We start from the raw sequence: 27,584 nt of genomic DNA on the forward strand, positions 1-27,584 counted from the left end.
ATCAAACAGTAAAATATCAACTCATTCACATCCATATTGTCAACACCATGTCTAAACCAAATCCAGAAGTTTCAATTACAAAAATCTTATTTCTTTTAATTTTAATTAATTTATTTTAGTAAAAGATTAGCGTTCCAAATCCCTGAAATTTATTGTAACAAATAATACCCTTTGTTTGGGCAGTGATCATAGCATAAATGTATACTTCTGTTTATTACTTTTTGTTAACAGTTATAATTAAAATAAAAGATAAAAACATATTTTAAAATCTGTTTGGAAAAAACCTCCAAAAAATGACAAACCTTAATTTGAAATTTTAATAATTAAAGAATTTTATCCGTAAATATGTATTGAAAATAGATTTAATTATACAAATGCGTTAAACAATTTTCTACACCTTATATAAAATTATATCAATAAAAAACATTCTCCCAATTAAAAAGGAGTGCAAATTTCACTGAACACGAGAATCCTCAGCAAACACTAACAGATAACAGTAAGCATCGCATGCCTGTAAAAGTACCACCCATTATGCACATATTCAGTTTGCATATTTCACATCCATTGGCTCAACATAAATAGAGAAAATAAAAGCATAACAAGGTATGATTATCACAGTTACAGCATATAGAGAATAATTTCGAAATATAAACCTCTATGCAAATAATGCCATAACTACAATTAGTACCGTCACAGTTTCAACTAATGTTTTGCCTTCAGAATTCAATGTTGAATACACTCAAATATTCGTACACTAATGCAGAGAAAGAACACAAGATCCAAATATGACGTTAGATGAGAACTAGCACTGGATTAAAAATTACTAATTTGAACAAATGAAAATATTATTAGAATTAACAAAATTTTATGATGTAAATATGCACCTGGACAACATAATTACTCTGGCCAGATATTAGCACAATTCAAATTTACAACGTTTTCGTTGTCATCTCTATATCAACTACCTGATTCCTGAAAAAACACCCCACTCTGGCAGTATGATTCCCACTAATCCTCAAGAGAGTCAATTAAAAACCTTCATCGCGACAGATGCAGAAGACACCGCCATGTCCAGCAGAAGTATGCACGCCAGCTAGATATAGTTCAAAATTTACAGTAACAGCTCTCCAATAAAGAATAAACTATCCAAGCAGGTTTGGAGAATGTCACTAAATTTGATAATGAACACTAAGAATTTACAAATTCCTATAATACTACCGATCAATGCAGGCAACCCAAGAACAAGAGTTGCTCAGAAGCATTTTACATAATCACAACAAAACCTGCAAGAATCAATCATAATTCATAGTTAAGTCTGTAATCTTTGCTGAGACGGCATAAATAAAATACAGAAAAATACCTGCAATACACTCTTTCGAACATCCCTTTTAATATTGGTTGAAATTTATTAACAATTACAAATTTTAGTTGGTTTCACATTTCACTTAATCAGTCTTTTCTGATTTTCTAGTTTTCAGTAAATTTTATACCACTGAGAAGTGTAAAAAAAGTGCTTAAATTACTTATAGAACAACAACAAAACTTTATCCCACCAGGTGATGCTTGTATATAAAAAAAAAAGTTCAGAATAAAAATGATAAGAAAATATTTTTTCCTTTTAATTATTTTTCTTAGAGAAATAAAGCTTAGAAAGCAGAAGAAATGGTTTCTGCAATGCATCAAAATAAACAATGACCATTCAGACAATAATAGGTTAAGCTCACTTTTGTCCAATCTGAAGGAAAACAAAATACTAATAAAGATTAGGCTTTATCACCTAATATCACTTTTATCGACATTCACACCAGTCTAGAAATATTATCCTAAAATAACTATTTCCCCTTTCCTTTCGGTTACATTTACAAAATGTGGTAAATACAGGAATGTAAATTCATAAAAGCATTAAAGATTATATTGTAGCTCGGAAAAGACAAGCAAGGCTCAATTACCCACCTCTGATGCATATGCAATTGGTAGTCACCTGCTTTGAACTAGTCTGTAATTTAGAACCAAGTCCTCTGATTTCTTCCATACATAAGCTCTCACTGTGGCCAAGCTCATTTCAGGAGATAGTACCTGAAAATAAACCAAAAGGATGGCTAAATGCAGATTACTTAATTGATAAATAGTATCATGCACAATAAAGTCAAATGTGAATCAAATAAAAACAACATTCAGTCGTTGGGCCAAATGATATTTAAAAAAAAAAAAAATATATATATATATATATATATATATATATATATATATATATATATATATATTATCATCATCTCCAACCAGTAAAAGGTGTAATAAGTTCTATAACTTGATTAAAACACAAAATGGAAAATAAAGGTGTTAACACACAAGAACAGTTAATACTAAAGATCAAATACAAGTAATACAGTCTATTTTAAGACTCCAATAAAATAGTAAAAAGGTCAATTAGGAGTGTATAATATCTGAAATTGAGTTTTATAACAAAGGGCTTACCAGTAGGTTAAGAATTTATGAAGAAAGTCATTTCAAACCTTATTATCAGTTCATCTTGTGATATCCAGTGAAAAAAATAAAAAAAATAAATCTAACACGATGAATAATGCCACTACTAAAAGAAATCCCAGCTTTAAGAAACATTCCAATGAGTTTTGGGATAACCAAACCAAGATTATTTAAACCATATAAACCCTAATATTCTGTCCTGCATCATGGACTCCAGAAGTCAGTCAAAATAGTAACTTCGTAACTGCAAATTACAAACCAACATCCACACTACATAATTCTAACAAGCTTAAATATGTTTAGTTATTCAAATTTGTATCACTCTTTCCTATAGTCCACCAAATTAAGAATCCTATTTATTTAGTCCTTGAATTAGATAAAATGTTAGTTGGATCCTTACGTACTAAAGACCTTACGCTAGTTGCTAATGTGGCTAACGTCCATGTCAACAATAACGTGTACCTAAACTAATTATATGAAAATTCACTTTTTAAATTTATTGGCTAAAATATATTTTTAATCTCTCTCAAATTTAGGTCAAATTTAAAGTCCCCAACTAAACGTGATTTTTGTCTCTCAAATTTGAAATTGATTTTTAATCCCAAAAATTAAAAATATATTTTAGTTGCCGAAATCTCAAATGATTTTTAGTCCCCTTAAATTTAAATATTATTTTTTAGTCCTCTAATTTTAAAATAACTCATTTGAGTTCGTAAAGTTGTTAAAGAATCTACATACTAAAGTAAGAAAAAAAAAATGAATAATTGAAAACTTCATTAATAGTTCTACGTCTATTCAAGGTGAAAAATAAATTAAATAGAATAAAAGGAGAATATAGGCAGGTAGTGGGAATTGATCCCACATCATTAGTTTGGAAGGCATACTATAGTCAACATTGATTCATCGTTTTGAATTAACGTCTCTGATTCAAAACTGAATACTTTACGAGAAAAATCAAAGGAAGGAAATCTTAAAAAAAATCCCATAAAATCTATGTCAACCCTTTTGTACTGTATGAATGAGTTTAAGTGAATAACACTGTTTTCCAACAATTTTAGAGATACGATTTATCCCAATTTAAACTTCAAAAATTTTAAGTATTGAATAATGTTTTGAGGTCAATTTGTTTAGGAGTTTAAACCCCCAAAATCTAGTGAACCAAAAGGAAACATTGTATTCACAACCACTATATTTAATCTCAAAGTCAAAACTTCATTCACAACAATGTGACAAAAAATAACGAATAAAGAAGATAAGAATGAACTATATTGTTTTGCTTGTAGTACGAATCATTCAGACCACTATTACAAGGAGGGGGCAGGAATGAGAAAAAGAGAAGTAAGAAAGATATTTCAAACAGGATAAAAATGTCTTTCTTCGATCAAATCTGCGTTAGTTACTCAACAAATTTTCTGTCACTTTGAAAATCAAAATGAATTATTCTGGAGGACAAAAAATTATTTTAAAATTTGAGGGACATAAAGTATCAATTGCACATTTTAGGGACTCAAGAAAACACTTTGAAATGTCGGAGACTAAAAAGAATACTTTAAATTTTGGAACACTAAAAAACTTATTCATAAATTTGAGGGACTTTGATTGTCAATTTTACATTTGAAGGACTAAGAAATCATTTTTAAGTTTGGGAAACTAAAATAAAGTTTTATCCAGATTTTAGGAACAAAAATATATTTAGGGCAAAAAAAATAAAAAGTGAATTTTAAATCACTATCCTAGTTACAAGAGACCAAAAAAGGCATTTTCTGAAATTCTGAGACTAGAAGAACAATTTATTAATTTGGAGGACTAAAAGAAAAAAAAAATATTCAAATTTGAGAGATTAAAAACATATTTAAGCCTTCTTCTAACAATAACTAATTTCTTCAATGACACAAACACCAAGACGAAAAACTACAATGGCAATCAGGTTAGCAAATAGATTCTAGAAGACAAAAAGAATTGGAAAGTAAGCCAACCTCAGAAAAATAAAGGATGAAGTCAAGAACTTGATCAATCACAGTATCATTTAAAAAACCATGCTATACTCATGCAGTGTCATAAGATTGTATGTAAGACAAGTAAGCAACAAATTACTTGCCTGGTTGCTGCACAATATTTCAATAGAAGGTCTAAGCTTTTGCCAAGGCTTAAATCCAGATCGAAAGGGTCCATCTCCAACTGTTTGATGCTGTGACTGTGAACCAGTAAGCCCAGGGGCGAAACTACCATCAGCATTTAAGCTGTCCAAAGGTTTGTCAAGCACCATCTTCTCAATTACATAATTAATAACCTAAACCAACCAAAAGAAGGGAAAGTTAGTTCATCGTAAGAAAATGTATCATTTACATGTGGGGATATGTTTGGAGAATCCACACACGTGAACAAACAAAAACTAAACTAAATTCAAAACGAATAGGACTTTTGGAAAGCATGATCAAAGTTAACTTAAAACCACGCGCAAAAAGAATCAAGGCAATTATTAATACCAATTGTCAATTAATATAAAAACATACCTTATGAATTCTTAATATACGTGGAGCACTTAGCTTCCCTTGGGTGACAATCTGGACTGAGGAGCCTTCACACGGCTGCAAATAGAAACTGCATCTGCAGTGGTTATCAAAAGAAAACACATATCAACGAGAGCATTATATAACTAGGCTGAGATTGTCATCATGGTGAGACAATCAAATTCAAAGACAATGTACCATTTCTCTCTCTCTCTCTCCACACACACACACACACACACACATATATATATAAGAATAAGAATTTAACTATGACTTTTAACCATATATAAATTGATTTCATGTTAAAAAAACCATGATAAGTGCTACCATATTTTTGGATATGAATAAATAAATGTAATCCTCATAGTTAAGCAATTATGCTGAAGGAACAAAATATACAAATTGTCACAAGCACGACTTATTGCTCTTAACTACAAGCACATATTGTAGGCAACTATTAATATGGAAGAAAAAAATAAAGAGGGGGGCAAAATTACTTAGTGTTTTCTCTGGGAGGTAACCGATTATTCAAGACACAATCAAGGCACCACCAGGGGAAGTCTTTCTCATCCTTAGTTCCATCTAAATCAGTAATTTTTTTCCTCCACGGACCTCCATGAGAGCCCTCAGTAATAATGGAAGGAGGGGAAGTAACTGAGAATTCAAACGGAGGATAAACCATAGTATCATTCTCAGAACTACCATCAACCTCAATTCTTGAATGGGTAAGACTTCTAGAAGCAATATCTTTTCCAGATAATAACTCCCCATTAGCTGAAGCTGGGGATCCTGTTCTCTGCTTTCGTTTTCTCAACCAATGAGCCAGGAGCCCTTTAAGGGTTTCACGGCCCAAATTAACCTGCACAATAACAGGCAACGATTTAGATTGTTCACACATAACAACTAACTGATGAAAACATTCTCATTACGTCATTATGTGCATGAATTGCATATTTTTTAAAACTATAAAGCTTCAAAACAGAACTTAGCTAATTTAGTTCAACAGACATAAAAATCTTTATGCTTCCATCATGACCATTTGAGCAAGATTGAGCAAGATAGGAATAATTCCAGATTGAGCAAGATTATGTACTAAAGATGGTATGATGATTATGTGCCACACTGACTGCAATGAATCCCATGAAAATTAAGTGGTTGACACTTATACAGTTTCACGTCAATTATAGTCGATGCTAACAACTAAATAAGGAGTTAAATTTAATTGTAGTGGCATACAAAAAGCTAGGAGCAAAATTAATATAATTATAAATTTAAAAAAAGGGAAAATACATTTTTCAAGACAATGATGCCATTACCTTATCATCTTCAGGCTTGCCGACAATGTTAAGATCTGCTGAATACATTTCTGCAGAAAAACACTGGGGTGTGTCCAAATGAACTGACAAGCTTCCAAGCCTGGTATCCACAGTAAACCAAGCAGGAATGCTAACCTAAAGCAGCATTTGCAAAAATTAAAAGCTGGCTTGAACAAATAAAGTACAGAAAACCATGTCATCTTGTCAAGAAAAGAAAATATAATTATTAAAAAAGAAATTCATGATGTGAATCATACCATCTCAAATAACTCTTCCTTTTTCTCCTCAAATGAAACCTAGATAGGTCACAAGTAAAGCAAAAGCTATATTAGTTGAAACTTTGTAAATATCATTCATTTATTACAGACAATCTTCTTCCCTGGCAAAAAGAAATGTGATACAAGTTACAAATAAAAATGCAACCAGTTGTCACCTTTCCATAATCTTCAATCACAACGCCTTTAGTAATCTCCCAAAGTTTCACTGAACCAGATGCATCCTTTACAAAAGGTTATTCATCAGGTGAGAAAATAACAGAGAAAGGTCATGTCAATATGCAGGGCATAATAAAATTACCAGAAAACATCACGGTTACCTTTGTCAGCACATGCCTCTTATTATTCAAAACTTCATGTTGTACTATTGCAGGTGTACCAAGGATAGTTAAGGTAGGTTCTTTGTATACAGGAACCTATTAGATCAATAATTTCGACAATAAAGGGACAATTATTAGTTCTGAGAAAAAGAGAACCCAAAAGAAAATTATTTTCAACAAAAACTAGTTCAGAAGACAAAATATGTCATGTCATATTCACTAACAGGAAGTACTAATATTGGATATGTAAGCTAACATGCCTCATCTATACATGTAGATATGCAACTGGTATTATGAGAACCGAGAGCAACACGATGGAAGATAAACATATAAAAAATTAAAATAGTAATTTTGTTTCAGAAATAAATGTAACATACAGGGGTAGATCCTTCCAGTGACACTCTTGCTCTTGAAAAAGACAAGTTTCCTGCTAAAAAAGAATTGCCTCTCTGGAAAATCTTTTCGGGATTGCATCCTTCAGTGGGCCATCTATGAACTGAAGAGTCTGTTGATGCAACCCACATGCTATCACCGTGCAAAGCTAATTGAAGAATAGGGTGCTCGCCAGTACAAAGCAAACTACTCTCTCTGGTTTGCAAATCTGTCAAGTATAACTTAGGATATAAAAGAATACGATATTAGAAGAAGCGGTTCATGAGTTAAACAGGAAAAGGAGATGTCATGTCACATAAATTCAAGAAGTAACAAGAAAAAAAAAATAGTTTGATGTTAATTTTAGTTGAAGGTTGCACTCACTGAAAAGTCTCTCCCCCCACTATAAACATGACTAAACGTTGGGGTGCTGGCAAGTGCCCAAACAGAATCTGTATGAACTGCATAAGAATGCACACATCTCTGCTGACCTATATCCCAAAGCCTGTGAGGAAAGATGGACAAATTATTAGTCAACAACAAAACAAAACGAATTGAAATGCTTATAACTACTCCATAAACCATTACCTTATCATTGAGTCTGAAGATCCAGATAAACAATATCTGCAATAATGAACAGTAAAAGCATCACAGCTGACTTGTTGAAAAAACATATTACTTAGTTTGAACTGAACAAATTTATCCAGTGAAAAGATACACTGTGTAACAATGAAAAAAAAACCCAACAACACTTTTCACGGTATGATTGACTACTAAACAAGTCCACTCTCACATAGTCAATCAAAGAATTAGGTTGTTCATGTGCATTGTTATCGAAAGGTTGTGGGAACACATAGAAATGCCAAATGAGCAAGATAGATGAGAAGAGAGAGACAGAATTTTATGATAATAAAGAAATTATAAATAAAAAGGAGTAAAAGCAAGTTACAAACTTTAAAATATAATTGTAAACTGAAAAATAGCAACTTAAACTAGATTTCCAACCCCACGCACCTGCCAGTAGAATCCAGAAGCAGAGCCCTGATGTTATCTGTGTGCCCTTTTAGCTTTAGGGTCTTTGATCCTGTTCTTGCGTCCCAGACACGCACAACCTAGAGAATCCCCCAAAAATGTGGAAGAAGAAACAAACCATGGTAAAGAAACATGCCACAAAATTCAAGCTACTAAAGCGATACATCTTTATATAATAAGCACAAACAAACCACTTCCAATGTTTCAAAACTTAAAGAAGCATCAACAAATCAGAGTATAGGCCATACTGTACCTTTTCAGTGCCACCAGACACGAGAATTGTTCCACTTTCATTAGTAGCTAATGCATAAACAGAATCTTTATGGCCTTTGGCAGCAATTGGAATGTATCCCTGAGTTTGATTAGTGTTCATGGACATATTGGTGCTTGAGTTAATAGTTCGCAAGCTTGTCAATGGTAGTAAGTTGCCAGAACCATTGATACCATTTGAAGATTCGTCAACTGTAGTGTCATTGCTCTTAGAGACTGGAGTGGTGGCAGCCTCTATATCCCATACAAAAACCTCCCCACCAAGGCCACCAGAGGCAACAACATTGCTCTAAAATGCATGACACTATTAAACAATCAAAGAATGGATTTGACATTGATAATTCAACCAAATTATATATTGATTCAATACACGACATATAGAAACAGCAAGTTAACTTTTTTCTTGATGCACGAAATAATAAGAGTAAAATGTTTGAAGCACGTTACATTTTTTCCTGCTGCTGCAAGGCAAGTAACATAGTCAGAGTGTTGCCGAAGCGTCCTAGTACAAGTTCCAAGGGACAAGGCATTCCATGTCTAACACACAAAAAAGAAGATGCAAATAATTATGAAAGTACTTGCATCATTTCAGAATATTAAGGATTGGTTTTGGAACAAAAAAGCTAACCACCAACAAACCTTGAGGGTAGTATCTGACGAACAAGAAACAAGTGTACTGTCACCAACAAGAACGGCGTCATTAACCTGCAAGAATAAAATAGCATTTATTTATAAATTATGTATTTGATTGTACTTAAGCTATTTTGTACGTGCTAAAGATTGTGCAGGTGTCAGGTTTTGTGGGTACAACTTAAATGCTAATGAAACAGGGTTTTGGACTTTGGGGGGAAAGGTAAAAGTTGAAGAATGATCATAAGTTCAAGAACATTGACATATAGAACAAAAGAATTGCATGAATTCCTAACGAACGACAATAAATAGTTAGACAAAAAGAGGATAATTTAAAGGAAAAAATGTCCACTGGACATTTCAGGATATTATGAATTTTACAGTATAAGAGAAGGCAAGAGAAATAGACAACCTAAAAACAAAGTTCAAAAATGCAGAGATAACTTTATCTCAAACAATACAAAATCAAATTCAGTTGCACACGTGCACTTGCAGTTTTGGGATATTTTAAACATGAAAATCCAATAGGTTTTTATAGCTTTTCCTTTTCAACCATACCTTCACAATTAGAATTAAGCTCGTTAAATTTCAAGACCACAAATCATTACAGACAGCAGGAAAGGATATCCGAGGAAGTACTCCACAAAAAATAAAATAAATAAAAGTCAATGTCAAATTCAGACCATTGAAGCCCTACTTTTGCAGATGAAATTCTAAAAAGACAATACTCATCTTAGTATAAACATCCAATACACCCCACACATAATCATAACCAAGATGGCAAGACCCCAACAATGAGAGCTCTTTAACAAATAGCATGGTAAATAGATTTCCCACATTGCATCATACATTTTCTTACACCTTTTGACCTTTTAAAAAAAAATGCATTATTAACAGTGTAACATAAAGTCCACCAAGAAATTCCTTGTGCAGGAAAAATGACAAAAATAGCTGCTGGAAGGTGTTCCATTTCAGATGAAGCTTTACGAAGTAATCATGATTCAAAAACACTGCCATGTACCAGAAGTTACTAAATAAAAAGTAAACTATTAAATGGAAGGAAAGAAAAAAAATAACACAAGAATTACCCAATCAACATGAGATTCAAAAGTAGCCGAGCATGTTGCTCTATCCACAGAGAGTACCCATCGCTTTAACCTGCCATCACGGCTCCCGGTGAAGAGATAATCAGACCCGTCAGATGCTTCAGATGTAAGCAGAGCCAAACAATTTATGCCTGCACAATGCTGAAGTAAAGAGCCAAGTTACAATTCTAGACTGTGCAACTAAGAAAAATAAGAAATATTGAAAGAATAAAGTCTATGACAATAACACTTTTCAAAGCAAAACACAAGTATTCATGAAGATTTGATCGATTAGAAAGTAAATATTGGGTAAATATTAAAAACCAAAAGGTCAAAATATGCAAACCACCAAGTGGGTCTAAGTCAACGTAAAAAGAGAAATTAAGATTAAAATTTAGGGTAAACCTCCATCTTGGTATTTGTAAAATTCTTTCCGATGTGAATTAGTACACACATGCTGTTTACTAGGAACAAATTTATGACAGCCAATAACCAAATATTCTCTCTTGAGCAGAATTTAAGTCACTGTATTGAGAGGAAGATTAAGTCAAGAATTTTTCAAGGACCAAAATGGGAATTCAAAAAAGCCATTACATAGTATTTTCAAAAAAAAAAAAAGATGTTTGCGTTTACTAAAATCAACTCAATCAATTTCAACTAGTTAACAGATTTGGAAGCATAATATGAAAGAATTTTTTTGTAGGAATGGATAGGGATAAAAATGCAACTACTAGAAGCAAGCATGAAACTTGTAAGCTACCCTGGAACAAATAAAATAAATAAGTAAATAAAACAGCGAGATAAATAAGTAAATAAAACAGCGAGCTCACCTTAGTGTCATCAGAATCATTCAACACATAGGTTAATCTCTTCTCCTTGCGAGGACGAGTTGAGTTGTTTCCGTTGCTCGCACTACCCACGCGGTGCATTGCAGAAACTGTCAAGTACATAAATCATATAGCTTAAATAATATCCCCAGGGATAAATTGAGAAATTAATTCCACAACAGGAGTTCTACATAGGATCATTTCAGACGGCAAATAAAATAAAACTAAACAAATCAGATGTAGTTTATGGATTATGATCATTTATTTAACAAACGAAGTTTGCAGTGCAGAAAAACTCTCTCAAGACACATCCACTTTCACAGAAAGCCGTTGCCTATAAGGCATAACCGTATATAGCGGGAGCTCCTAGAAACTAACATTAAGAAGTCTCTGTAACAATAGCTAGTTATTATCAAATGTTTTCAGCCATTATATAAGATGGACCACAGTCTTCTCAACATCCCAAACACTGATACCAAAATCTACAGCTCCAGACATGGTTTTTCACAATTACTAAGAAGCCAATAGTTATAGCTCCCACGTCCCAGACGTGATTCGGAACTTCTCAATGGTTTTCCAGACACGCTACATCATTTCTTACAACAATTCCCTGAGAACCTCACAATCCAGGCAAAGTTTAAAATCATTATTTCCATACTGTCTGAATTACCAGTCAAAGCATAATCGCGTATCAAACGCAGCGAATACTCAATGCGATTCAAATCAAAACGCAGAGTAAAGTCATCGATAACAAAAAACACACCTAAAATTCATAACATACTGAACCCGCAGAAGCTATCGAATACCCCAAATCATCGACACAGGTAACGCAAACGAAGAAAAAAGAGAAAATAAAAGGTCGGAAAACGAAAACATAACTCTTCGCACAAATTAACTAAACCGATCATAACGAAGTATAAGCTAAAACAGACTAATAACGAGATGCGATAATTTGTTTGGTAGAATCGAAAGGAGAAAACAACGGAATAAAACGAAATCGAGCTGGAGAAGGAGAAGATGAATCAGTGGAAGGAACAAACCGTGATGAGTGAGGAATTGGGAGCACTTTGAGTGCTTGCGTTTGTTGCAGTGGCGAGGTTTCAAGTTTAGAGAGAGAAAATGTTCGGACGAATGAGAGAGAGAAGGGTGAAGACAGCGAACATGGGTGTGGAAATATGGGCGTCCAGATTTATTCCGGTAGATCCTTTGACCCGTTTATGCCTTTTATCTGAGGGCAAGATGGTCTTTACACTCGAAGAAAGGATAAACCAAAACCATGGAGAGAGGAAATATAAGCAGCATGGCCGATTGATTCATCAAAAGCAGCTCCGTCTGCGGAACCAATGCTTTCAACGGGGTTCTTCTTTTTTCTTTTTTTTTTTTTAAATAATAACGTAGTATTCTTACGAAGAAAATATTAGTTTTACACGCTGTAACAAAATTTTATTCATAAATTATTTGTATTAATTACATCTATTTACGATTCCAGTAAATTCAACTAATCAAAGGAAAATACCTTAAAAATATCATTTGTGATTATAGGCTAACTGTAAATTAAATCTCCTTATTACGGTGCATTAAATGATATTACTTTGATTAAGAAAGCCGTTGTTTGCACGCTTTGTGTTAGTTTGTAATTAACATCTTTTATAATTTGTTATGAAGGTGTTCGCTTATAGCAGTATAAAACATCTATAGGAAGAAATATATTATTTTATTATTAATTAAATTATTTATTATTTGAGGGGTATATCATTTTAAAATGGATAATAATAGTTAGACAATATTTTTTTTTAACAACATTTAAACATTATTTATGTATTATTTTATGATTTGTCCATGATGGTGTTTATGATTATTATTATTAATTGTGGAGTAATTTTAGACCAATTACAAGATAACATATGAATGATTTCAAATGTTATCAAAAAAATATTCTCTAAGTATCATTATCTTTTTTAAATATTTCATCCACCTTTTGGACCGACGTGCCATGAAGCAAGACATTTTGGTTGAATTTGTTATGTTTATAAAAACAATCTACAGTTATGTAAAAATCATCTTAGGAATCATAAGAAATTAAAAGTTTGTTATGCCATGACATGCCTAATTTTTAATCCTTGTCGTTTTTTTAAAGAAATTGTTTTTTTTTTGTACAAATTTACATAATTGGTGTTATTATGAGACTTTGACATCTCAAATAATAAACACTTTAACCATATATCACCTGCACGAGAAACCAAATCAGACTTGTGTATAAACAAATAATACTTTCAATAAATAAATCAACCAAATATAAAATACGAAAGGTAAAAACTAGTTTTGAAAAAAAAAACTAATTATAAGATACAAAATACTAAAACAAATAAAATCATGTATATTTACAATCCACAAAAATTAAATAAATTTTGTCAATATTCTTAATTTGAGGAGAATTGAAATTTTTAGATACGTACTTAGTTTAAATTGATATCCTCTAAAGTTCTTTATTTTTTTTTACGAAAACTACTTGATTTTCATGAAAAAAAAATGTGATTGATTTCTTATACTCAATTAGAAAACTACTTTTTTCATGTTTTTGGATTGGTAGCTACCATATTATATGAATTTATTATGTATTAAAATTATACTCCTACTTTAAAACCCTATACATTTATCTAGCCTATTATACATGCTCAAATACTTCAAAACCCATTACACATGCTTAATTATTTTTAAAAAACACAATTATGCATGATTGTGTTAATGAATTGTATGAAGAAAAGTCAACCAATAAATGATATCAAGTAGATTTTCTAATAACTAAGTCCATTATTTGTGACAGCAAAATTATGATCTGAATAGTAATATTTGAGATTTTTTTTTTTTTTATCTCTAATCCAAAGTTTTCATATAAAATATCTAATAAATTAAAAGTGTGTAATTTATATAAGTTTGTTTGTCGTAGGGTAAGATTCTTCACAAAACCTAAATAAGAAATATTTTTTAAAAGTTTTATTGGTGTATGAGTACACATCTAAGTAGGGATGACAACGGGTCGGGTCGAGTACAGATAGTGTCTACCCGCAACCTAATCCGTCGAATAAAAATGTACCTGTCATCTGACTCGCTACGCGCCGGATACTCGTTTAAAAAATATCTGCAAGTATTTTAAAAATCCACGGGTACCCGCAGGTATCCGCAAAAAATAAAAAATATATATTTTATATTTTTTAAAATAAAATTTAAATAAAATTACAAAATATATATAATATAATATAAACAAAATTAAATATAAATTAAAAATTAATTTTAATTAATTTAAATCTAATAAAATATAATTTTATTTTATTTTTAATTAAATTTAATTAAAAAATTTATAAATTAATTTTTCTTTTATTTTTTGCGAGTAACGGATACCCGCGGTCAGATAGTATACTACCCGTACCTGACCCGTTTAGAAACGGATATTAAAATATCCACTACCCATTACCTATGGATATTAAATATCCGCAGATATTAACTATCCGCCGCGGATTTTACCCGCGGATATTTGTGCCTGTGGAATTTTTTGTCATCCCTCCATCCAAGGTCATTATGTTGAATCAACGTATACCCTTTTTATCTTATTCTAAAACATATGGAATAAATTGGTTATTGAATAATGATAACAATGTTATTAATAGGGTGATTAAGAACAAAAATATTATTGGCTTAGTTGAGGGAGATTTCCTTTTCTATTTTGTGATTAAGAATTTATTTAACATTTTGTACGAGGCATTGTAAGGAAAAAAGTTTGTTATTTTTTTAAGAGACATTTCTTATATCTTTAATGTTACAAAGCATGAATTATCTTTTTCATATTCATTGGTTTTTTTATATATAAAAGACATAAACAAAAACTCACAAAACAAGGGATGCAAATAATTATTTTCAATATATTTATGATTGCTTATACACATTTAATTATTAAAAGGTTTTTTTTTTTCATGATCTTTCCAAAACAAAAGAATATATAGATAAAATATCAAATAGGAAATAAACAGTCAAGCAAAAGATGTAAAATTCTTATAATTTGTCAATAGGTTTTGAAAATAATATGTAATCTTGTTATTTGATTTATATTTTATGTGATGTTTTACTTGTAATCAAGTTTAACATATTATCTTATTAATACAGGAAAAATATTTGACATCAAATTTTTATTTTGATTTTACAAAAACTAAAGACTTTAGTATTTAGTTTATAATAGAAGCATATTGTTTAAATATAGGCTTTGAGCCTAAGCCTATGTATGATATAAAAAAGATAAAGGGTTAAATATGTTTTTAGTCTATGTACTTTGGGACGATTTTGGGTTTAGTCCTTCTTTCAAAATAGAGTACAATTTAGTCTTCAAACTTTAGAAAACTTTGATTTTAGTCTTTTAAAATTAACTCCGTTAAAAATCCGTTTACGTGTCTAACGGAAACTAACACCATTTTTTTCTCTCACCTTTTCTCTTTCTCACTCCTTCGTCTTTCTTCTGCCTTCCAACCCAACCTCCTCAACGAGTGTTTCTTCGTGCCGTGCACGGAAGGAGAGAGAGGGCGATGACGTAGCGACCGGCGGTGGCTCCGATGGAGTGTGGTGTCGCCGACGACACCGGCGGTGCTACCAACTGCTAACCTGTCCATTTCAGTTGTTCTTATCTGTATAAGGCCTTACCATTTTCACTCACATCAACTGCCATATGCAAACTTTTATACCCATTTGCTTTTGGCCTGCCAATATAGTCCTTTGTCCGATAAGGAATTTCCTTCCACATAGATTGGATTATCTGATGAGACCTATAGCATGCTCTCTCTCCAGCACATCATTCACATCTTCTGGCTTCCTACCATCCTTCAGCAGCTTCTTCATGGTGCTATAACGACTCTCGTATCGACCTTCAACCGTTATATCATCCAAAAGTTCTGAGAGCACGGGATCAGCCTTCAGAGTCTGGAGAAGTTCCTCCTTGTAGATGTCAATAAAAGATACACCCCAGTCTCATGACTTCGTAACCACGCATCAACATAGTAAATTACACAAATACTATTTATTTTGAAAAAAGGTTAAATCTCTCACCTTTTATTTTGACTTTTATCACGTAATCCAACTTTAGTTGGATATATTCACATAATAATTATTTTTCAGAAAGTGGATTGACTGATTTGACTGGTCTAGTTAACTTCAAACAGGTAAAGTATTAAATTTTTAAGACGGTGGAAATAAATAAATAAAAAGTAATGGTATAAAACAGGTAAATTTATCATTATATTAATTTAATATTTCCATAATGTATATTTTTTATTACTTAAAACATTTTATTATCGATGTGGTTTAATTTATGAGGAAACAGAACTATAAAAAAGGTAGTTTAAGGAAAAAAGAATTTGGAATAAAAAAGAAAAAGGGTTGTTAAATGAATTTATTTAATAAGAAAAATAGAAATATGGTTTTGAGTCAAAGGGAGAAATGATTGTGTTTGTTGTAAAAGGTTGGGGAATATTGGTAGTTCCCACTGCATGAGCAAGAGGGGCGTATATTTTCATAACCTGCAAAGAAATTATCTGCTGCTGATATCTGGGCAGATAATCAAGGTGTCTCATCGTGTCAAGCTTCAAAGCCAGGTCTAGGATCAAAGCCCTGATGTCATAGTAAGTGAGGCAGAACTTTCTCAATGCAGCAGCATTGTCATCATCCACTACATCTATTCTGGATGGAATATTGTTCACACGCAAACTCTCGTGAAGCAAATGAGCAGTGGCCAAACCAATCTGATTCCAGATTTCGTGTATGCTCAAGTGGCCTGCTTCCAACACCTCTTTCAATATCCCGACAAATGAGCCCTATTGTTATTTGTTTGGGCATTTTCTGTTTGTTTCTAGCTCTATTATTTTATTTCGCAAGCGCTATTTCTCATAGGGATATTAAACCCGATGACGTCGCGACCGGCGGTGGCTCTGGTGAGACATGGTCTCGCCGACGACGCCAAGACGTAGAAGGAGGTGGCGCGGTGGCTGGTTCGATGAGGTGGTGGTGGGCAGCAGAGGCAAAGTCAAGTCTAGGATCACGTGTACAGACAAAGAAAAGAGAGGGAGAAAAAAGTGAGAAAAGAAAAATACTGTCACTTTTCCGTTAGGCACGTAAGCAAAATTTTAACGGAGTTAGTTTTGAAGAATTAAAACCAAAATTTTATAAAGTTAGAGAACTAAGACTACATCTAAAATCGTTCTAAAATATAAAGACTAAAAACATATTTAATCCAAAGATAAAATTATTTAAATGTATAAATAAAAATGTCTCAAACAATGGAATATTTTTTTATAAAAGTCAGCATCTGTAATTTTATACCGTGTATCGTGGTATATTTTTTCGATCTGCATTACATTTATACCGTGCATCGTAGTATATTTTTTCTAACATATGACATCATAAAAATTGTTTGTATTGTAAATGAACGCATTATTTCTAACCTTCTTAATGGATTGACTATTTTTTTCCTTCTAAATAATTTTGTTAAATGCATTTCACATCCGACACGTCACAACAATGTATTAGAGAATTTTTTTTTTGGGTGTTGACATTTAACCAATTGTTATACATAAAAAAAAATCTTGTGAATCATCACAAGAAATTTTAATGAATGAAAATATTATTTATTTAAATTTGTGTTTTAAAACATTAAACAATGTGACAATAGTTAGATTTGGTAGTTGTTCTCGTGTTTCTTGTTGATACGATAGCTAAATGCTCTAATAATAAATAAATAGTAAATGCGATCATATACCTCTTACCACTTTTATTTATAGTTTTCGTCATGGATTTAAAATTAGTGAATCTTTAATCGCGGTCCAATCTCAGTCCAATACTCTTAATTCTTACTTACCTTAATCCTTGTGTTAAAACCTGTTTTTTGACTAAGAGAGGATATTTGTGTTATGGTCTTCTGGTATCTTTTTTGATTCAGTCACACTCAAATACTGTTTAGTTACTTCTCACTTTCTAGGACCATTCGATAAGCTTATATTGGAATAAATGTATATCATCCGAACCATACAATACAGTTACATATTAAAATACTAATTATTTATAAATGTTGATCGAGGAACAATTTAGATGTTTTCCGTAAAACTTATATTTCAAATGAAAAGTTATTCATTTATTTTATTATTTTTATTTTTTAAAGAATAGTATTCAAAATGCCACAAACTAATATAATTGTTTGAAATGTACATGTGGTGTCACTATAGTTTGGTGTAGGATACCGCCACTTAAATGGTAGAAGTTTTAAACAAATTAAGGCACATAAACCCATTTAACAAATTGTAATAAATAATGTTATATGGATGGTTGAAAACTCACCAGAATGCTCAATAAAACCATTAATTTCTTCTATCGTATGCATGCTTAAAATGTAACTACACCAGAATATTTACAACTCTTTAATTAAGTTATTTCACAAACAATTATCCTTAGTCAAACATGTCATTTGCTGTCCATGTCACATGTTATTTTTATCAACTCTAATTAGTGATGTTTTATTAATTATTTATATCACACGTCATTATTAATCTTGTTATTATTAATTTTATATATAAAAAAAACTATATCAACTATTTTTTTCAAAAAATAAAACTAAATAAAAAATATTCAAAATTTATCAACTTTTATTTTGATCTAATTCTATTTTATTTTTAATCTTTACAAAACAATCCTTTTATCCAGTTTTAATTATCTAATTTTGAATATCTCCTTATATCAAAAATTACATTTTTTTTCTTCCATTTTTTTTATTAAATTTCAATTGTATGGTATAATCAAACAGTCATACAATAGGATCAACTGAAAGAGACCACTAAAAAAAAACAATTGGAAGAATAAGTTGGAGTCCATCGTCACACGTCATACAATCTAGTTAAACAACGTATTAATCACATAATCGGAAAAATTAGGAGACACCCTCCAGTAATTACCATTCCTAAACATCACTCTAAATTATGATTACTAAAAAAAATTACGATGATTGAACCGTAATTAAAGATAAAAAAATAAGAAAATATGTGATTAGATTTATTACGAATTTAAAATCTTATTATAACCCTAATCGAATTGATGATTAACTTAAGTAGTGTCTTTGACATCTACATTACAGTTTGAAACACAACCAAAAAAAGATTTTAACAAAAACATTCAGAATTATCTAATTTTGAATAAAAGTGTGAAAAAATATTTTATAAAAGATTTAGACCTACACTCTCGAAACATCATATACTATTTGTGTGACACATAATAAAAACATCAACATATACTATTAGTGTGGCACGTAATAAAACAATGTTTGACATGCCGTAACCACATTTTCATCATTCATTATACTATGATAATTAATAAATAAAAGTATTAAACCACAAAGTATATGTATGCCAACATCAACAAGCAATTACACTATTAACTCGAGATAATTTAGTATTATATGGATGTCAAGCAAAGAATGGATAAAAACAAATATTATATAATTATGTATAAAGTTTTCAATTTATGAAGTTGAAAAGTATTCAAACTACATGTTATTATATTCCCGTCCAATGTTAAATGGCCCTATCTAATCAGGAATAGTCAACCTAATTTTGTAGCAACGAAACGACGCCGAATCACGTTCCCCTTTAAGTTAAAATAAAAAGATGGCGTAGGAATTGGTTGCGGTGGTAGGCATTGTTACGCAATCCCATATGGCGCTGATAGCGTCATTTTTGGTTCTCTTATCCACTCTCTCTTCTTATCTTTCCCTTCTAACACTCCGATAAACGTCGTCGTTCGCGGCAGCGTCTCGGAGAACGACAATGCCGTTTTTACGACGGCGGCGGAGGACGTAGCGTGGGTGCCAGACAAGATCCAACTCAATGGACTGCACATGCCCAACAACATCCTCCGCGAGGGCATTAACCCGCGCACCAGGGCTCACTAACTCGACGATCTCAGACAGTAAGCTCTATTTCCTGCAATTTTCTATTTAACTCGTTGTTTTTCGGATCAGATGTATTTTACGGCCATTTTATTTGTCAGATTGATAGAAACGTGCACGGTAATCTGCATATTGGGAATAAATTTGCGATTGAACATGAGTTTGTTTGCGTTATTCCCGTCTTGTTGTAATTGTCTTTCATTGTTGTCTTTTTCTTTGCTCGGCCACTGTAATGGTATGTTTCATTGTTGATAGTAGAGATTTTTTCCTGAATGACACTCTGCCATTAATTTTACTTTTATAGGATAATGAGCTTAAAAGTTTCACAAGTAACACTTGTTTTCATATATTTTTATTTTGAAATATATATAATTTATTTATTAAAATTTTATAATAATCTTTTCTTTTAATTCTAGTTTATATCTTTTAAAATTTCGTTTAAACTATTTTAATTCCACACTGTGTCTGTTGTCGATCCAAACTACGTTACAATATATATATATATATATATATATATATATATATATATATATATATATATATATATATATATATATATATATATATATATATATATATATTTTCTTTTCGGCTCATGTTACCTTCCTTTTTTTCCTTTTTTTTTTTTCTCCCCTCAATTTCATCCTTCAATCTAAACAAAAACATTATAAATATTTAATCCGAGTTTCGTTCCACTATCTCAGATTCATATTCAATCCAAACATTTTTGGCCGAATACGGCAAAATTCTTTATGTTTTGCAGATATGAAGGTATATTGCATTATAAAGAGCTGGTTCAGATAACCACACTGCCTTACCATGTTCTGGAGAGCTTATAGTTGAGGAGCACCATAGTAACTATCGAGAACATTGGGCAGGTGGAAGAGACGTGTTTGAGTTTCTCGCTCTGTCTAGTGTGAGTTGGACTTGAGAGGTTAGCTGATAGATTGAAACCTTATGATGGGCGAATTTTTGTAACATTTGATGAAGTTAATTTCTCAGTTGCGAGGAGAGGAATGCACCAGGCGGCTCGCGAGTTTAGGGCTTGAGTATACAGGGAAGCACACACATGATAGTTTTCTATTTGATCATTATGAGATATGGTTTGAATTTGGCGGTTCAGGGCTTAATTTAGACACGGAAGTGGAAAAAAATTGGAAATAATCTCAGTGCAGTAGTGTTGTGTCTCTGCTCACAAGATCTTTCCTTGCCCTTGAGCAACTCCATGCTATTTTTGGGTTAGTTAGGGAGCGAGCTCAGAAGTAAGAACCTGGTTTGTGGATTTCGACGTAGAGAATGATCATATGTGATTTTGGCGGAGAATTCAACAGAATCAAAGTCTTGCGATTACTTATTGATGTAAGTGCTAGCCTGGCTTCTTTTCTGATAAAATTATTTGATACAATTTAGTCTATACGCTGTAACAGTCATAGTTTGCCCTGATTCTATGTTGCAACAAGCATAGTTCAGCAAATTTCTTTGTTCTTTTCTTTTATTCTCTTATAGAGTCGGATTTAATGTACTTTAAAACAACAATGCAAACATATCCCCAAACTTTGAGTCAATTAAAAAAAGAACTTTTCAATATATTAAGCAATTCATTCTACAGTTTTTTTTTTTTCTAACCTTAGATTAAATGCAGTGCTGTTTTGGTTCAGGTATCGTGATTTGTTTTTAGTATCATTCTAAACTTATCAATACAGATATAAATATCTATGTGTATATAAATCCGTGTCGAATTCTTGTTTTATCAATATAAATATAGACATCTATGTATATATAAATCCGAATCGAAATCTTGTTTTATTAAATGTGAAACTTTGTTTATACTATACACCTCAAACACAAGTAAAAACAAATGTTTCTTTAATATTGAAATAACATATTAATTATTATTTTTTTAGAGATTTAAGAATAAGCCAAAACTAATTTATCTTTGCTGACTACTGTAAAAGTAAATCATTGTGTTTGTTTGCTTTTATAAAAAAATCAATATTTCGAAGCAGTTCATGTGAGGAGAAACTATTCAAAACAGGTTATTATTTTAATTAACCTTTGTATTATTTTTAGCTTATATCATTTTAAAAACATAAAACAAATAAGTTATGCATAAAAATTGGTTGTTTTATTAAAAGGACGTGTTTATTTTATCAAAAAGAGTTGCAAAACATTTAAGCATGGGTTCATAAATTATTAAAAATAAATTATTTATGCAAACTCAATTTATTTCTTCAATTTACATGTATCACAATATGTTTTTTGAAATAGTTTTATTTAAAATCTATTTCAATCTATGAAAAAAATGCACTTGGCGTAGATCATATTTTGATCCATCTCAGCCGACACGATACTTGTTTTTTTTGGAAATAAAGTGTATTATTTCAATGTCAGCTTTATTAAAATATAGGTTTAAACTTTTTAGTTGTCTCTATTTATATGGAGTTTTCCTATTTTGATATTTTTTTTATAATTTTTAATTGAGTCCTTATTAGTGCTAATTTGAAATAATTGAGTTTCTGTCATTAAATTTAGTTAAAGAGTTAAGTTTTTGCGTAAGTGGTGGAATGACGTGTTAATTTTTTTAAAAGTGACATGGAGGTTAAACGTGACGTGTTTGACGTGTTTGGAGGTGAAACGTATTTAGTTAACGGGTTAAGTTTTTGCATAAGTGGTGGGATGACGTGTTAATTTCTTTAAAAGTGACATGTTTGGAGGTGAAACGTTACTGGGAAGCACCACCCACAACATCATCAAAATCCAATCGCGCCTCAAAACCACCATCATCTTTGCGTCGCATCGAACTCATCATCATTTATTTTCTTCTCCATTAAACCATTTGAAACCTGTAAAGAGAAAACATAATCACAAATCTGAAACCCCGCTAGACACAAAATGCGAGACTTTCGAATCTCAGAGGAACTTTTGTTTATGACTGGACATCAGAGATAAAACTATAGTTGCACCATTCTTTGTTGTGATCGTTTCATCTGTCCCCTGATTTCTACCATTATCAGAACTTCCTTTAGCTGATACTAAACCATTAAATATGAATCTTAAAGTAAAAAATAATATCCATAAACGAATATTTCTTTGAAAGGATCACTTCCACAAGGATTGGGAGAAGGATTATCAGCGTCACCATTGGAGTTCACACCCTTTTCATTAAAAGCTTGAACTTCGGGTGATTTAGGACCCAAGTGCAGAAGTGTTTCTCAAATAATTTCAAACAAGAATTTTTTGAGATAAATCAAATCTATCTTTAGCTTTCGGAGTTCAAAAAGTCGGAAATAATAGCTTCACAAAGAAAAAAGTTATATTCTTTAACGAAAAGGAAAGCTTGATTTGGATATACTAGGACACTGTGAGAGATTATCAGGTGTTTTGCAAAGAGAAAAGAGACCGACAACAATGGTAATGTTAATCTTGAAGCCAAGGTCATGATCATCCCTGTCTTTGAGAATAACACAAATGCATTTCTTGTTGCTCTTCATGGCTTGCCTGATACCATAAACAACAATTTGCTGTTGGTGCTTTCGCCTCACCCCCTAAAGAAGGTAGAAACCAAAACTAGTGACAACTTTAGGGTAAAACTGAAGATGTTCATATCGAAGCACTCAACGCTGTCGATGATGGCGAAGTTGGAGACAGTGGCGAAAAAGCTAAACTTTAGGGTGACGGGAAAGAAGCAGTTCACAGAAGGGAGGAAAGGGAAGTTGGGGATGACAATGGAGGTGTTCGAGGGCAGTAGTGGAGTTTTTGAAACTCAATTTTTAAAATGTTTTTTTTATCAAATGCCATGTATAATGGTCTAGGAATACCATGTTTAAAAAAACTGTCCACCTCAATATCACATATCATAAAAAATTTAACTTTGTTAACTAAATTCAACCGCACAAGTTCAATTGTTTCAAATTAACACTTATAAGGACTCAATTAGAGATTCTAAGAGGAAGAGGATCAAAATGGAAAAACCACACATAAACAAAGACAACTAAATAGTTTAAATCTAAAATATAACCATAATAAATTTTAAAGTCATTAGAACTTAAATAATAACGTTTCCATAATTATAAACAAATTTTATTTTATAATATGATAATATAATAATATAATTTCTTTAATTTAAATAATTAAAAAATCTAATATTTTTTTCGATAAAAGTCAAACAAATTATGAACTTATTCATTACTTACAAGTGTTTAGTTTATAAATTATATAAGGGTTTAATTAATAAATAAACCACAAGGTTCCAACAGTCGCAGTGCACTTCAAACGGCGTCGTTTAAGCCTAGCGTCATCATCCCAATTTTGAGGGCAATTCTCTAACCTCTAGCAGAGTTGCAGCCATTGAAGAGCGCAGTAGTTGAAGAGAAAGACAGAGTGTTCAACTCAAAAGTTTCGATGCCTTTACTTCGCATCGCAAGCAAGATTTTACATTCAGCAGGAAATCAAAGTTGCAAGTGCCAGCACCGAACAATCTTTGCCACGGCACAGTTGCAGGGTTCATGGATGGAGAAGGTCAAAAACGTCATCACAGGCCAGAAGACCACGCAGTCCCAGGGAGACGGGGCACAAGCGGATTCCGGTTCATTCACCCTGCTTCGTCAGTTCCTTTTAATTTCAATTTCGTCCTTGCTTCTCCTTTCTCACATATCTCAGAAACTTTTTTTACATTTACTTAACCTAGTAAGAATAATGATATTATTGATCTCAGGTTTTGCGGATGAAATGAAGAATGCAAAAAGAGTTGGCGCTTTCAAGGAGTTCATGGTTGGCCGAAGCAGCGAAGCCACTTTTTCCTCTGCCTTCGAGAAATACGAAGCCATAATTCGATATCTTGGGGTTTTGGACCCCACTGGAGAGGTTTCTGGATAAATTCATGCTTCACGATGTTTATTTATGCACATATTAATTGATTTGCGATTTATTCTTCTGGCTTTGATCTTTTTGTTTTGTTATCTTCAGAATCTTCAGACTGTTCAAAAGCAACAAGCGGCAAAGCATTGTAGCTGCACGATTGCTGATGTAGAGAATGCACTTGCTAAGTTTACTTGGGCCAAAGAGGCACAGAAGAAGATAGAGAAGTTAAAAGAAGAAGGAAAACCATTGCCAAAAAGCTTTGCTGAAGTAATGCTTCTTATTATTACTTTAATTCCTTGCTGAAGCTGGGTTCAGCTGATAATATTTTGGAAGAAATTTTAGTTTTGTCATTGGTTCATTAAAAGCTTACCGTTTTTTTACTCTCGCTTTTGTAGTAGTTCTAATCCAAAATAGGTCTTGATGAGGCAGTTTTATCTTGACATTTAGGGTTTGGTACAAGTAGCACGATTTGGGTCAATTATTAGCCTAACAAAGTGCAAAGCCTCGGCCCTTGGATAAGGTCCATAGTTTATTTCTAGTGATAATTTAAAAACTAATTACTAGCTTTTTCAATGGGATGGCAAAATTTCAGAATCATGCTGTTGATTCTTTAGGACTTCTTTCTTGATTTTGTCTTATGTTGCTGGCAATGCTAGCATCATGCTTCAAACAAAAACAAACTATCTAAATGTTGATGTCTCCGTCAATGTGTTATATTTTATTTCTTATCTTTTGTTGTTGGTATTGATAATAATTTTTTCTTTCAAAACTTGTTTGATTTGGATGTATTACCTTTTTTTGATGACTATGATGCGTGTGAGTATGTGCAGCAAGATAACAACTGAACTTTGAATGTAAAATAATTAGGGTCATTGTTTTTCTGGGTGCTTGTATTGTAGCCATGTTTTGATGACCAGCCATATTTATATTTCATATTCTCTAGCTCCAAAAGCTGGTTGGTTCTACCCCATTGGACCTTGCAAGATCTAATTTGGCTCAATCTGGACAAATTAGCAGGAATGCGCTCTGCCCATGTGGTTCAAAGAAGAGATATAAAAGGTTAATTTTTCTCCCTTTTCCTGTTTTGTTCAAGCGAGTAAAATATTACTGTCTGTCCATACTTGCTGTAATTCCTTGGTTTTGTTTGCATACTTTTGTACACTGTAGCTGATTATGAGGCTAAAAGAATTGATTTCAAAACTCCTTAATCCGTAGCCTTCCTAGTTCGCTACTATTTGTAATTCCTGGTTAGATATTAGAGTATTTACTGCCTACTGTCTTTTCTTTCTTAATTTGTTTCTCAAAAGCTGGATTTATAGTATTAATACGTAGTGGTGTGTTAGAATAATTTCCTGCCTTCCATTGCGTTGTTGCGTGTCTAGTTGTAAACAGTAGACTCTGACATTTCTTTCTTTTCTATTGAAATACTAAACGGCTCTTTTATCCCCCAAATTCTATGAACTTTAATTTAAATTGTCCAAAACCCTTATGTTCCTGATTTTTAATTTATGAAGGTGCTGCGGAAAGGATTGAAGGAATTCAGAGATTTAATGCTAAACTGCAAGTAAGCCTGATCGGCTATGGAGGTACCCCTACACATTGCTGAATTGAGTTACACCCAGTTTTGTTCAGTACCGACCTAGCTGCCCAATCCACTAGACTGCAAGAATACCGACAATAAGTTAATTTAGGATGATATATTTTGCTGAACAGTTGCTCAATTTTGTTTAGCTTTCCAATTTTTGAGGTGGTCACAGGCAACATATTTTGATCAACTGAAGAATAGTTAGTTAGTTCTCTTCTTTCTCTCACACCTGCCTTAATGGGCAAGGAAATAAGAATGACTGTATTTGTTTTAAAATTCCAAATGGTTCAACTCATTTGTTTACTGATATATAACATTGTTTTAGTAAATCTATTGGATTCGGGATTTGGTACTCAAGTTGCGTCGATAGATTTTGGTTTTGGTATATTTGGTTAAGGTGAAAAAGAGATTGGATGAGTAGTACACGGTTCAAAGATGCAGTCAAGTGAAGTGGTCAGGAAAAGTTGACCTCATACTCACCCATTGGAAGTGCTTAAATTAATTATCAAACTGGGGATGAAAAATTAACAGATGAATGCGGAAAGTATTTGCTCAAAATGATCAAAGTTAGGTGTTTGGACTCTTATATAACTTGTCTCTCTATTCTCTGCACGTGTTATAGTTCTAGCATATCTAAGCAATGTGTATAACGTTCTCCTTACTCGTGACATTCGTCGAGACACTATCAGACTTATTTTATTAATTAGAAGTCAGGAAAAGAAGATATAAAGAAAAAGAAAAACAAATAAAATTATAATAAATATGTGTGAGATATTTATAAGCTTATGCATAAACTAATTTCAGTTTACAAAGAAATTAATTTTAATATTCTTTGTGGTTTTTACCAGTAAGTTAAGCATATATTTTTTTTAATTATTTTGTCATTAAACACAATTGTGACAAAATACCGTGCCAATGCAAGGATTATTGTTCTAAGAATGTTATGGATCTTCTCGAGTTAGATGTTGGTAAGGTCATATGATTATTTTATATTTTACTCATCCTTAATTTCTTTTTAATAAAATTTCATCCATTCAACATGGGAAAGTC

The 27,584-nt window shown here is 32.0% G+C and overlaps 2 protein-coding genes, 1 long non-coding RNA gene and 1 pseudogene across 4 annotated transcripts; 2 read left to right on the forward strand and 2 right to left on the reverse strand.

Annotated features, from left to right (window-relative positions):
* Positions 1-786: 786 nt before the first annotated feature.
* LOC106775958 (WD repeat-containing protein 48) lies at positions 787-12,453 on the reverse strand. The gene is made up of 19 exons (XM_014663220.2): positions 12,162-12,453; positions 11,125-11,231; positions 10,298-10,456; positions 9,219-9,284; positions 9,027-9,116; positions 8,563-8,868; positions 8,292-8,389; positions 7,866-7,901; positions 7,662-7,782; positions 7,283-7,519; positions 6,906-7,001; positions 6,744-6,809; positions 6,568-6,606; positions 6,311-6,445; positions 5,492-5,853; positions 4,998-5,091; positions 4,583-4,774; positions 1,954-2,076; positions 787-1,283 (listed from the first exon to the last, which is right to left on the reverse strand). Exons 2-18 carry the CDS (start codon positions 11,221-11,223, stop codon positions 1,978-1,980), a joined length of 2,295 nt encoding a protein of 764 aa, XP_014518706.1. The 5' UTR covers positions 11,224-11,231; positions 12,162-12,453; the 3' UTR covers positions 787-1,283; positions 1,954-1,977.
* A 3,127-nt stretch (positions 12,454-15,580) lies between these two features.
* On the reverse strand, positions 15,581-17,528 carry LOC111242701 (annotated as a pseudogene).
* Positions 17,529-19,744: 2,216 nt separating this feature from the next.
* Positions 19,745-21,439, forward strand: LOC106775302. The gene is made up of 2 exons (XR_001376792.2): positions 19,745-20,109; positions 20,853-21,439. It is a non-coding gene; the product is annotated as an uncharacterized LOC106775302 (long non-coding RNA).
* Positions 21,440-24,357: 2,918 nt separating this feature from the next.
* LOC106775273 lies at positions 24,358-26,886 on the forward strand. 2 transcript variants are annotated; one of them, XM_022787116.1, is made up of 5 exons: positions 24,358-24,692; positions 24,804-24,952; positions 25,055-25,216; positions 25,849-26,008; positions 26,464-26,886. In XM_022787116.1, exons 1-5 carry the CDS (start codon positions 24,491-24,493, stop codon positions 26,553-26,555), a joined length of 765 nt encoding a protein of 254 aa, XP_022642837.1. In that variant the 5' UTR covers positions 24,358-24,490; the 3' UTR covers positions 26,556-26,886. The 2 variants fall into 2 exon arrangements, with proteins under 2 accessions (XP_022642837.1, XP_014517863.1); XM_014662377.2 differs by having other exon boundaries at positions 24,362-24,692; positions 25,893-26,008.
* Positions 26,887-27,584: the final 698 nt, after the last annotated feature.

The sequence above is a fragment of the Vigna radiata genome, chromosome 10, assembly GCF_000741045.1.
Source record: "Vigna radiata var. radiata cultivar VC1973A chromosome 10, Vradiata_ver6, whole genome shotgun sequence".
In the NCBI taxonomy this organism is placed as follows: domain Eukaryota; kingdom Viridiplantae; phylum Streptophyta; class Magnoliopsida; order Fabales; family Fabaceae; genus Vigna; species Vigna radiata.

Bases quoted from the DNA above. Each gene is read 5' to 3' on its own strand.
- LOC106775958 (XM_014663220.2), bottom strand. From the start codon at position 11,223: ATGCACCGCGTGGGTAGTGCGAGCAACGGAAACAACTCAACTCGTCCT. The intron at 9,285-10,297 runs GTAATTCTTGTG...TTATTCTTGCAG, and splicing joins TTGAATCTCATGTTGATTGG to GTTAATGACGCCGTTCTTGT. The intron at 5,854-6,310 runs GTAATGGCATCA...GTTATTGTGCAG, and splicing joins GCAAGCCTGAAGATGATAAG to GTTAATTTGGGCCGTGAAAC.
- LOC106775273 (XM_022787116.1), top strand. From the start codon at position 24,491: ATGCCTTTACTTCGCATCGCAAGCAAGATTTTACATTCAGCAGGAAAT. The intron at 24,953-25,054 runs GTTTCTGGATAA...TGTTATCTTCAG, and splicing joins TTTTGGACCCCACTGGAGAG to AATCTTCAGACTGTTCAAAA. The intron at 26,009-26,463 runs GTTAATTTTTCT...TAATTTATGAAG, and splicing joins TCAAAGAAGAGATATAAAAG to GTGCTGCGGAAAGGATTGAA.